The following is a 12,617-nucleotide window of genomic DNA, read 5'->3' on the forward strand; positions in this document are numbered from 1 at the left end:
TTCCATTGAACAGGGAGCCTGATCTGCAAAAAGCCATAACTGCAGACACTCAATCATGTATTGCATGACAGACAGGTAAGCAATTGCACTGAATCCCATCTTATTTGAACTTTTTATGATAAACATATATTGAAATTTTTGCCTAGCAGAACACAGAAGAGTTCTCTTGTTCTTTTTAGTTAGAGGAGAATCAAAGACATAATTATCTGGAGTGACTGAGTTGTATACATATCTTTGGGTATCAGTTTAAGCTTGATCTGTATAGTAAAAAGTAAAATTAATGTCGCAAGTGCCACCAAGTGACTGTGATTAACCATATTTTGCATTCTTTATTGAAAGTCAATAGTCTTCTTGCTCCAGCTGTGAAATTGTTCAATAAGCAATAATTAAACAATGAAAAAGAATAAACAGAACTAGTTAGGTGTGTTTCAGATCAGTGAGTAGTAAAGGCGACTTTTAAAAGTTTTATTAGCACAAAGCAAGAAAAACAAAATACAACTATGTGACCTATGGTTGAGTGAGTAGACAGTGAACATCTGTAAAAGTCTACCAAAGTCACACTACTGATAGAACAACAGTAACACTACTAAATGAAGACTATTCACTAGACTTATGGGACCAGAGGTTTCAAAGTCAAAGGGACCATCTCTGAATATCTATCTAACTGCAGTTCACTACCTTTACTAATGGCACATTTGTTCTCAGAGGGTTGCTGAGTTGCTTTGCAAATGGTTGAGAAGTGTGAAAATGGAGGTTTACTGTAAGTTTGTAGGTTTGTGAAACTTGCCATTGCATATGGGAACCTCTGGCAGGAATTTGGCTTTTTGCTATTTGCAAGTCCCAGCCTATTACATGTATTCAAAAATGAGGTTGCTGCAGATGCATACAGCACCATAGCACAGCTACCTCCCTAAAGCAAACTCTTAAAAGCTCAGTTTCCCTTTGGACATTACCAATTAATTCTGTGTGGGAATAGCTCAACTACAGCTCGTGTATTCCATTTGGTTTGTCAAACACAGTGTCAAGCTTCACTTGTTATTAGATTTTCACTCGTGCTCAGGTTTGAGGACTTCTTCTGATGGTGGTATTGGCCTGGGTTTAGCAAGTTGGCCGGGCTTAATTTCAGGCATTTTTTCACCATGTCTGTACACACTTACAGTGACATCCACTGTTTCCCCACCATATTTGTTTTTGACATGGATGCTATATTTGCCTGAGTCTTCTGAGGTCACTCCCTTGATTGTTAAACTGGCATATTTCCCTTGTTCCAGTTTAAATGAATAGTGCTCATCAATTTCAAAGGCCTTGTCATTCTTGAACCAAATAACTTCAGGGTCAGGATTTCCAAATACAGTGCAGGTCAGATTCAGTGTCTGAGAGAGGAAAACAGAAGTAATTTTGAGATCAGTCAGTCAGATTTGTCTAACCAGAATATTCAGACACTTTTTATTTCTATTTAATTAAACTATAACATGGTATCACGTTCTTGAAGACTGAAAGTAATGTTCCTAATATTTCTTTTTTCCTTGATTCAGACTTTCAATCATCTCACCAGTGACTGCGATACAGTACTAGCCTCAGGGTTAAAGTGTCTGAAGATGGTAAGTTGGACAGTCATTGCAGTCCCGCTTGCAGGAGACTCCTGACAACCTATTAGTCTGACATGAGGTTCAGGCAACCATAGCTTTAAAAACATCCTTAAAGCTTCCCTGTACACAACAGGGAGCAAGACTAAGCAAATCTTTTCTGACCAAAGCCTCCCGAGGTTATTGCTTGAGATTATTTTAAAAAAAAATTGCTTAAAAATAGAGTATATAACATGAATCACTGGACATCGATTCCAGGTGCTGCTGACTAGTAAAAGAGGAAACATTTCATGAAGAATAAATAATACATAAATGTTGGTAAAGTGCTCTTATAATCATAGAATGGTTTGGTTTGGAAGGGACCTTAAAGATCATCTAGTTCCAATCCCCTTGCCATGGGAGGGAAACACTCTACAGACAGGGACACATTCCACTACATAGGGTTGTTCAAAGTCCTATCCAACCTTGCCATGTGTTACATGCATGTACAGCACACTCAGAAAATAGCCAAAATTACTTAATAGACATTCCTGGTAGCTTAGGTATTTTTCAAAGATTGAACTGAGGTTGAAGGAGCATAAAATTTTCATGGTCAGTCTTCCAAATTTTTATAGGTTTACTGCTGAAACCCATTTTGACCATCCCTCTGCATACGTATGTAGACTTCATGTACTTAGGTATAGTGATCACATAACAAATGAAAGAATCATTTAAGAAGTTGCATTGATTACTATAGTGCCTACTTTGTCCATCTTTGCTGGAAACTCATTCTGCTCAAAATTCTGCCCCAGATAATTAAGTCACCTTAAGAATTTCACATATGCAACATTGTGTTAGAAAAAAAAAAAAAACCAACCAAACAAAAATGCACAACAACTCAAAACTAATAATTTCTATCAGAATTCTTCCTTATATTCCCTCCATATTCCCCTTCAGGCTTCACCAAATCCTGAGGGAGTTGAGAAATTCCACCTGAGTTCACATGTGCATGTTTTGAGCAATGTTTTTCTTGACTGGTGATGACTGAATAGGTGTGATATAATTCAGAGTAAAAATAAAACTGGAAGAAATTTTACATGCCTCCAAAGTCAGAAAGAATGTTGAAGGAAGATTTACACACTCAGGGTACAACCTAGTGACAAGCTAAATCTGTGAATATTTTTGAAGAAATGATATCATGTAGGAGGTAAAGTTAATTAATATCATATAGTAATCAGCCTTACTATAAAATATTTAAAGGAGTAATGATACAAATGTAAAAATAAAATTTTGGGAAAATAACCTACTATCTACTAGTGCGAGTTTAATTTTTTTCTGTCCTTTCTGTAACATGGTCAATATTTAATTATTATTGTTTTGAAAAGTTACCTCATTTAAGAGCAATTAATAATTAACTCATAATAATTAATTAAGACTTAATAAGTTAAAAATAAAAACTTAGCAGAGAACAGATATATTCCACAATGATTTTAGATAATTTGGATCTGTTGTAATCTATTAAATTTTAGATCTGTCCTACTGCTTTCAGCTTCTATAAAATCAGCTGCATTCCCTCCCCTTTTACCATCAAAGTAAACCTCCCACCACTCAACATCTACTCATTGACAAAAACTGTCCTTACCTTCCCATCCATTATAGTAACGACATCAGGCAAACCACCAATGACTTTACCACGATCTAGGAGTTAAAGAAAAATATGGGGACTGTGTGAAGTTTAGCCCTCAAAAATACTCATTTTTAAATGATTTTACAACTTAGTGCGTCACAGCTTTTTTTTTTTTTTTTTTGCCCTTTTTTTTTTTTGAGTTATCTTCCAAAAAACATAATACAACTTTTGCATTATTTTGTGGTGGGGGTTTTGTGTACTGTAAGATCCCCACAGATTTTTTTTTTAGCAGACATTGTGCTATACCATTCTAAACTTACACATGTAACAACCTTGAAGCTACTGCTGACCTTGACAGCTTGTGCTTTGGGCCCAGAGCAAAGCAAGGAGGATGCTTTTTGCATTTTGGTGGTATCTAAGATCTAAGGAAAATTTGTTCTGCTGCTGTCTTTGTGGGCAGAAGCATCCTGTCATTACCAGGGGAATTGATATCATTTCCAGCACTCCTACAGTCCCTATCAGTAACAAGCTTCCCCACTATCTAGGTCTCAGCAAGCAATGCACAATAGGCATCAGCAGGCAATTTTTTACTTAATAGATAGTTACCAATATTCAGTATTATCAGCAGCTTTCAGAGTCAACACCTCCTTGTGTGACACACAAATCACATTTCATCAAATCTCTGCAGATGCAGGAAGATACAGTGGAGACTTGCAAAATATGTGAAGCTTTCAGTGGGTTTCCATTGGAATTGAAGACAACTAAATCCACAAATTACTATTGCTATTGCAGTATTTTGTGCTAGTAGAGGATTTCTACAGTCACAGAACTCAGTAAGTTGTGACAGCATATCATGATGGATGCCTTAAAAAGAACACTAGACTACATCATAGAACACCTATGATATAATGTAAAATAAACTTACTCTTCTCAGCAAAAGCAGCTGCCCTAAAGTTTTTGAGGAAGAAAGAGAAATATATAATGTTATTGATGAAATTAGTAATGAAATATTTTTTGCAAGTAAAGACACTGTTGTTGCAGCATTAAAATGCAAAAGATGTTGCACTTACTTGAGTCGCTGGAATTCTGCAAGTGCATCATCAAAAGCTGTAACAAAACAATTGAGAGGGTTATCATCTATCAACATAACTTGCACTTGGGGCTCAGTACAAACTTTTAAACACATGTCCATGTTACAGCTCTCTTAAAACCCATACAGAGTGACACAGTAGTGCAATGGGAAAACTAGGCCCCTGAAACCCAACGCAACTGATGCTGAAACCAGATACAAGACTAAAAAGATCCTAACATTTATAAGACTGAACTACAACTGGTTCTGATCAAAAACTATCTGTTTTTAATGTCATTCCTCTGACTATTGCCAGTAAAATCTGAATAATCTATGAAAAGGTACCATATAAATCTGACATTATAAATGTACCTTGCCCAGACAGATCAAGTGTCCTTTTGTGGGATTCCTTGTCACCAAAGATTTCAAAGGTGTAGTTTCCCTTATCCTTTTCTGTGGGTTCCTGTATCTGCAGCCATGCAATATCCTCTCCACCTCCAATCTTCATCTTTTCACCAGAAGAAATCTTAGATTCCCTGGAAAAAAAAGAAGAATAGAGATGAATTTAAACGTTCTTTTCCTGTATATTCGCCATAGGAAATCATCTATAAAAAGTTACAAAGGATAACATACTATTCCAGAACTACAGATAGATTGCAAGAAGAAAGAATCTTTGCTTCCTACTGGGGGTAGGAAACACTTTGAAACCATTAGCTTGAGTTCTCATTTCAAAGATTAATTTGTTCACCCTCTTCTCATTCTGCTTCTTTCCACATACACAGCTGTTTTTACATCTACATGGACATACATGACTCTATGTGAAAATGTTTAGAGTTCTGTACACTTCATACACAATAACATAGAATAGATCAGAACAGCAAACCTGAGGCAGATCACCTTTTCTGATGATGGAAAAACATCTTTTGTCTTACAATAACTTCAAAAACTTGATTAAAAAAAGAATAAAAGATTTGTCTAGAATTCCTCTTACATAAGTCAGAATACACCTTTGGGTCTTTAAAAACAAGACAAGAAAATTTCTTAACTCTTGATAAGTAATAAAAAGCTCTTTAAAAACAGTGGCATTATATTGACTTATCATCACTTCCTGGTTATGAATAAAAGAAATGCCCTATGGATTCAGATGAGGGGGTCTTCTGATTCACAATCTGTCAGGAAGAGTGAAACAGAACACGATACTTAATGAGAACATGAAAACCAAACCCCTTTCAACGGCTTAAAGAGAAACTTTCCTCTTTCACTCATTAACTAAAGAAATATTTCTTTTCATTCTTCCTCCTCAAACATTTTTAGCTGGAATTTTTAAAAGACGAAGTCAGTTTTAGCTTCTCCTTGATCATTCATTTTATTTACCCAGACAGAGCTGATTTGGATTCATAGCTAGAGAGAGTTACTTTGATGGGGAAAAGGTATTTTTATTATTTCCCTTTCTGTAAGACAGCTACATTGAGTTCAGCCTATCAAATTAGATTCCTGGATAGAAACTCCTATATATTAGAAAATATTGCATATAATATTCCCCAGTATGCCACGAGTGGATGACGCATCCTAGCTTTAGGATTTTTTTTGTATTCTCTGCTGTGCAAGACAGTGAGTAATTCAAAGTTAGTCAGAAATTCCCATAAAAAAAAATCATGGTTCTTGTAGCCTTTCAATTTTTCCAGGAAAAAATTTGCTACAATTACATTTAAAGGAGCAGGGAAGTTTGGAGAGGCTGAGAAAGGTTGGTTAGTTGGTTTAGTCTTTGTTTTAGCTTTAACAGCTCTGATTATAATCATTGCATTCACTGAAGAATTTAAATTCTATTTGTTCAGAATCTGTGCTCAATGATCTTCAAGATCTTCAAGAAAATCTATGAGTAAGACATTATAAAATCTGAAATATTTGGGGAAGAGAGGGAGTCTATGTAAATATAAATACACACACTGATATTTCCATATTAACCATATTAGTTTTGTATTTCTATGAAATAGATGGTGGAACGGACTAAATCACTTTTAAAATTCAAGCAGATACAGTAAAAGGCAGAGGTAAAAATTTTTTTCTTTTCCTTTCCATCATATTAGTATCATACTTATGAAAGAAGGAACAGAACTTAATAAATACAAAGCTTGAGGTATAAATACAGTTTCACATCCTTGCAAAAGTGTTCTTCAGCTCCTTGAACCTGATAATCATTGACACTTTGTGTTCCTGTCCGCATAGAAAGCAAGGTCTGGACAACATTGCAAATCTAGGATACCATACTGATAAACCAGCCTTTCCTGTCCAAGTCAGAGCATTTCACTGTATGTCATCTTTGTAGGTCATAGAGGAATATGATAGTTGAAATCACCTGAAGAGTTTTAAAATTCTTTCAAACGTTACCTGCAGCTTCAAACAAGCCAAGACCTGATGTAGTGAAGTATGTGGACACAAATTTAACTGTAAATACACAGTTTAAATGTGTCGATGTGTAGATGATTAGACTGTCTCCAAAGTCAAAGATTAATGTGAAGATTGAGAGTGGGAAACTGTAAGGAACTTTACAGCTCCTTTTTGGCTATATTCTTATCTCTGAGGACTATACTTAAAGTATTGTGTACCGCATTGAATAACTTTTCAGAGAGGACTATCAACATTAAAATATTTTGGGCTACTTACGACTGTATCAGTTTGAAAAAAAATAATTTCTTAATACAGGCCTTTATTACACCATGTGAGCAGATCCTTGGTATTCACCTAGTACTGGAGGAGAGTTTCATTCACTTTAAGAAAAGAGCAGCCCTAAAAAGGAAACTATGCCCAAATATTTTGCTATCTTTTAGTCAACCAATGGAAGACAAACAGTCTCATGTTGAATAAGAGAACACAATACTGTAGATACCTTTTTCCTTTCTGTTACAACCCTCTTAATTGTTGTTGGACAAATCTGTTAATATTTTTTTTATCAAATGTACTATCCATGTTAAAAAAGAATATAATGTGCTGGAAAGAGAAATTGATTAATGTGGTCCAGTTACTAAATAATGCCAAGGAATAATAAATAGTGAATCATAAAGACAGCATTTTTTTTCTCAAATAAAATTGAAAAAAAAATTCTTATCTACCTGTGACACCAGCTGATTTTCATTTCCTCATTGTAGTATTTCAAGAAACACTGGAGCCTTATTCCTTCCTCATTGCAAAGGATCTTCAGTGGAGAGGCTGACTTACCTACATATAATAGAATATATGTGGATGAAACAGAAGAGATAGTGGAATGAAAAGGAGGAAACAGTTTAATGGACTATTTGTACTGCCAGGATCTGGGCCATGATTCTCAACTACCACAGAGACAAATGTCATACCTCTCAAGAGATATCTGCTGATTTATATCAGGTGACAGTTCAGTATGAATTTATGGTTTTATTGTCATATGAAGGCATTATGAATATCAAGACCCAATGTGAAGTAATAATAAGCTAGTCATATAATTGTGTAGTGTGATGATTTTAATTGCATAAAAATTTCATATTTGTGCAAACCCCATTCTTTCAGTAAAATGACTTCCAGCTTCTCACTGGGAACACGATCAGTCTCATTCTCTCTATATTAAGGTTAACTTACTAATGGGAATTAGGTAGAAAATTATTGCTGCGACACTTTCACAGTATCTAAACCAAACAAGTCAGGTGGAATAATACTTTGTTCCCTTTTAATAGTGTCCATTAGCGAGGTCAACTGCCTATTCAGAAATTTAATAGCATGTCCTTAATAATATAACCATCATGACTCTCACAAATTTACTACTTAAAATAAAAACATTCTGCCTCTGCCTCAGATGACTTCAACACAAAAAGCCTACATGAAAATTCAAGGCAGCATTTACTTACCACTTGCTTCGCTCAATGCCAGAATTATATCATCATAAACTGCAGAGAGGAAAAGAAAGAGAAGAAAATATACCATCAAATTCAAGCAGAATATAGCTTTGTTATGTTCGGTATAATTAAAGCAATATGGGAAATCTTCATATCCTTAAGCAAAGAAAACCATTAAAATTGCAACAGGTGTACAGGACAAATTGGAAACTGTCTGTGTACAGCATGTAAATTCTGTGCTGTGTTACTCAGTATCTCTGCCTTTTGTAGAGTCAACTGTCTGCTGCCAAATCTTTGTCTCTGTACCCCTTAGGCCAGGAAAAAAAGAGTCGAGTCATTAAAACTGGGTAGTTCACACTGAAAGAAAAGTGCGGGGGAAAAATGAATTATCACATTCTAGGTGAAACAGGTTTCACCTGCTCCCTTTATGATGGCATTTGACAAATGTAAAGTCCTTTAACGACAGGTGAAATAAACTAGGTATCATATCAAGCTTTTGAAATATCGCAGAGCTGACGGGTGTGCAGGAGAGAACCCTGGAGACAAGTGCAGAAAAGTGGGGAAGACTTTCATAGCAGAGGAATCACATTCAGTGACAGTATGTAAGATGGAAAGAAAGAGAAAGACACACCATAATCTGAAGAATGTATAGTCAAGACTGAAGGATGCATATTCTAGGCTGAGGAATTTTTACGAATAAGGAAGATAAAGAAATGCATGTAGTTCAGAAAATACTACTTATATATTTGTTCTGTATTGATCTGTATATACACATTTTTGTCTCTGTTAAAATAAATCATGATTTAGTTCCATAATTCTTTGCAATCTCCAGTGTGCTTCTACTGACACGTTGACATGAGGACATGAATTTCATACTACATACACATTACATTATGGGTGTCTGAGAAGGTAGGCTTATGCTAACCATACTATTTAAATGAGATTTGTGGTTTTTTTCTGAAAGAATTAATTACATCAATTAGATTAATGGGCAGAGAAATGCAGAGGAAAAATGCCTGGGAGATTATCAACTGATAATACAGCATTTTGTGGCAAAAAAAACCTTAATAATTCAGCCTGATATTCATCTTTTCCTCTTATTTCAGATAGTTCCTCGATCTGCTGAAAAAGAATGTTAAGATCTTTGGTAAACTGAGTTAATTTTTTAACATGTCTTTCTTCTTCTGTTGGGAGCCTGAAAATATATTCATTATTTAGGTCAAATGCCTACATGCAGATGGGATGAATCGAGGTTCACTTAGGCCTGGTTGTTGGGATCTAAGCTAAGAAGTCTAGGCAAGCTCTTTCTACCAAAGTCAAGTAAAATTCACTCATGCTGGCAACAGATCAGTCTTTGCTATAGACTCAGAATCACTGAATATTCTGAGTTGGAAGGGACCCACAAATATCATCAAGTCCAAACCTTAAGTGAATGGCCCCTACAGGGATCAAACTCACAACTTTGACATTATTAGCATCATACTCTATCCTACCGAGCTAATCTCCGGGCAAAAGTAAACCAACTTTTTTTTACATTAAAAAAATTAAATATACATAGAATTACAGTATATCAATATGATGTCTGATATCATACAAAACCTTTTTAAATGTCCATCATGGGTGCATTTTAGACTAGATTCTCTTACTCTTATTTGCATTTATCTTCACTTGAATGTCAGTGCACATTGAGCTTGAAGTTACCTGCCCTACACAATTTGCAGTCTTCCCCATTCATGCTAAACTTCCCTGTTTATCCTTTCTATTTCTACCATTTAGGAGACCCATTGTTTGTTTTTGCTGGTTGACATTTTCAAAGCCTCCTGGACCCACAGAGGTCCAGGATATTGTGATACTGTGAATTCTCTAAATAGGCATTTCACTGCACATTTCCAAACAGCATAGTTTTCCCATACCTGAAGTATAGCCACTGGAAGCCCTGACCACATGATGGAGCCCTACTGTATCTTTTCCTTATTCCAGTGATCAGGATACACACACATGCACACACAAATCCATAGACTAAGGGAATGATATCTGTCTGTATATCAAAGGACAGGAAGGGAGAAGTTGATTAATGAGAACACAATACGTAGTGTGGGACCGGAGTACGACATAAAAGGTATGGAATAATGGCTGGAAATTGTACTGGCTTTGGCTGGGATAGAGTTAATTTTCATCATAGGAGCTTGTACTGTGCTGTTTGGATTAGTAACTAAACCAGTGTTGATAACACAGGGATGTTTCAGCAATTGTTGAGCAGTTCTTGCACAGTGTGAAAGCCTTTTATTTCTTCTCAGACTGCCTCACCAGGAGGAGGCTGGGGGTGCATAAGAACTCAGAAGGGGACACAGCCAAGACAGCTGACCCCAATTGATCCAAGGGATATTTCATACCATATGACATTAAATTCCGTATATGCAGCTGGGGGAAGAAGAACGAAGTGGGGAACATTCGGAGTGATGCCATTTTTCTTCCCAAGTCACCGTTACGCGTGATGGAGCCCAGTTTTAGTGACAATGCCTGAACACCTGCCTGCCTATGGGAAGCAGTCCTTGTTTTGTTTGCCTGCATACACAGCTTTTGCTTTACTTATTAAACTGTCTTTAGCTCAACCCAGGAGTTTTCTCACTTTTCCCCTTCTAGTTCTCTCCCCCATCTCACTAAAGGAGTGTGAGTGAGAGGCTGCATGGGGCAGAGCTGCCAGCTGACATAAACCCACAAAACAGCTTTATGATTTTAGAATCAAAATCACGCTCAGTCCCCATTGACAGTCCCACATCAACATTTTCAGCACTTTGTTGCCTTAGGGTTTTTTGTAGGTAATAAAGCCTAACAAATTTGAGAGAGCTATCGTACATGAAATAGAGTGTTCTTCTGATTAGAAACATACTTCATCTCCTGCCTGTCAGAGTGCTAGAGATTAATCACTACAATGCCCAGTGTCACTCCTCCTAGACTGATGATCTACAGTTCAGGTCTCTGTAACATAAAAAGAGAAATTAAATGCAAAGAACACAAAAAATATTTGTTAACATGGTATTTTCAAGGATAAGTCTTGAAAACATGTGGAAATCATTATAGTAAATTGAATATTACCTTTTCCTGACAATTCAAGAGAAGATACATCATGACCTCTATCATCTGATAGTGTTGCCTTATAAACTCCTTCATCTTTGCGAGACAGCTACAGGGAAAACAAAAAAATGTTTACTGACAAACTTGATAGTAGTACTAGATTTGCTCAGTCCTGCATAATTTTCTAAATAAAACAACACACATTTTACTGCCTTCTGGATAAATAATCTTAGAGAGATGAGATGGAAACCTGCTCATGTTTTTTTTATGTTTCTGTATTTAGTTCTTAAACCTAAAACATATTCAGATTTCTTTTCAATTTCCTCAAGAAACCATGTTGGGTTTTTTGGTTCCAAAATGACAACCAGGATTGATAATGGTCAGTAGAAATTACAAGCAGCATAGTAAAATGTAACAGAGTATGACTTCAACCCACACAAACTTGAGAAATGCAATTTTTCTTCTACCAAAAGGAATGCTTTTTTAAATTATGTAAACAATAACAACAGATCTATATCTTATAATTGTCCAAATATCAACTCATTCATGCTGCTTTCATTCAAGCAGCAACTGTAGTCAAATTATATCTATGCTAAGTAAATAATTAATTCATTACACTTGGAGAGTTTTCATTCTACAATCTACCACAGTGATACTCCATTAAAGGCAGTCAGGGTTTTTGATGGTTTTATTTTAGTTTACTGTAAAACCTGAAGGAAAATATATAAACAGTTATATATTGGAGATTACTTAATTCTTGGACTTTTACAAATCCACAAGCAAGTAAACCATAGCACAAGTAATGTATTGAATGACAGGAGCAATCCAAGAAAGCAGAAACCACCCTCCCCAAAAAAAAAGTTTACTCAAGAAAAATGAAGCCACTGGAAAGTCAGTATCCTCTTGCAAGTGAAATGAAGGAAGGAAATTAGAAGAATATGAAGCCATTAAATAAAATTATTAAATCAATTAGATGGAATGCACATTATGCTGAAAGCAGAAAATTTCAGTCTGCAGAGGTTTTGTCACTTGACAAAGGCAGTGACTATGTAAGCTAAGGTTTCAGACACAAGCTGGGTTATCCTGTTTGCATAAAGATAAATTTTAAGAAGCAATATACTTCAAACATTCATTTCAGGCAAAAAACTGAAACACTGTCAAAAATGAGGTGCTTGAACAAATTGAAAAATTAAGGAGCAATAAGAAAGAACAAGATACAGTTGACCTAAGGACTCTGAAGCAACTTAAGCATGAACTGTCTGAGCTGATAACAAAAATAGATATGTTTTACAAGCATCAGTTATTCACCAGCTAATTGAAAGGTAGCAAATATGAGGGCTTTTTAAACTGTTCACAGAACTCATGATAGCTGGTTTGCTGCTTTGCCTGGCAAATCTATAATATGTCAAGCAGAAACT

The 12,617-nt window shown here is 35.7% G+C and overlaps 1 protein-coding gene across 1 annotated transcript in view; it reads right to left on the bottom strand.

Moving 5' to 3' along the window:
- Nucleotides 1-359: 359 nt before the first annotated feature.
- MYOM2 (myomesin 2) overlaps nucleotides 360-12,617 on the bottom strand; it is a 72,115-nt gene continuing 59,857 nt past the window's right edge. The window contains exons 30-37 of the mRNA XM_027744767.2: nucleotides 11,221-11,308; nucleotides 8,137-8,175; nucleotides 7,372-7,477; nucleotides 4,634-4,797; nucleotides 4,263-4,299; nucleotides 4,118-4,140; nucleotides 3,208-3,263; nucleotides 360-1,373 (exon numbers count right to left, since the gene is read on the bottom strand). Coding sequence (XP_027600568.1) covers nucleotides 1,047-1,373; nucleotides 3,208-3,263; nucleotides 4,118-4,140; nucleotides 4,263-4,299; nucleotides 4,634-4,797; nucleotides 7,372-7,477; nucleotides 8,137-8,175; nucleotides 11,221-11,308 — 840 coding nt within the window. The 3' untranslated portion in view covers nucleotides 360-1,046. The remainder of the gene's footprint in view (nucleotides 1,374-3,207; nucleotides 3,264-4,117; nucleotides 4,141-4,262; nucleotides 4,300-4,633; nucleotides 4,798-7,371; nucleotides 7,478-8,136; nucleotides 8,176-11,220; nucleotides 11,309-12,617) is intronic.

The sequence above is a fragment of the Pipra filicauda genome, unplaced genomic scaffold (assembly GCF_003945595.2).
Source record: "Pipra filicauda isolate LSUMZ 115617 unplaced genomic scaffold, ASM394559v2 scaffold41_size5083284_pilon, whole genome shotgun sequence".
In the NCBI taxonomy this organism is placed as follows: Eukaryota; Metazoa; Chordata; class Aves; order Passeriformes; family Pipridae; genus Pipra; species Pipra filicauda.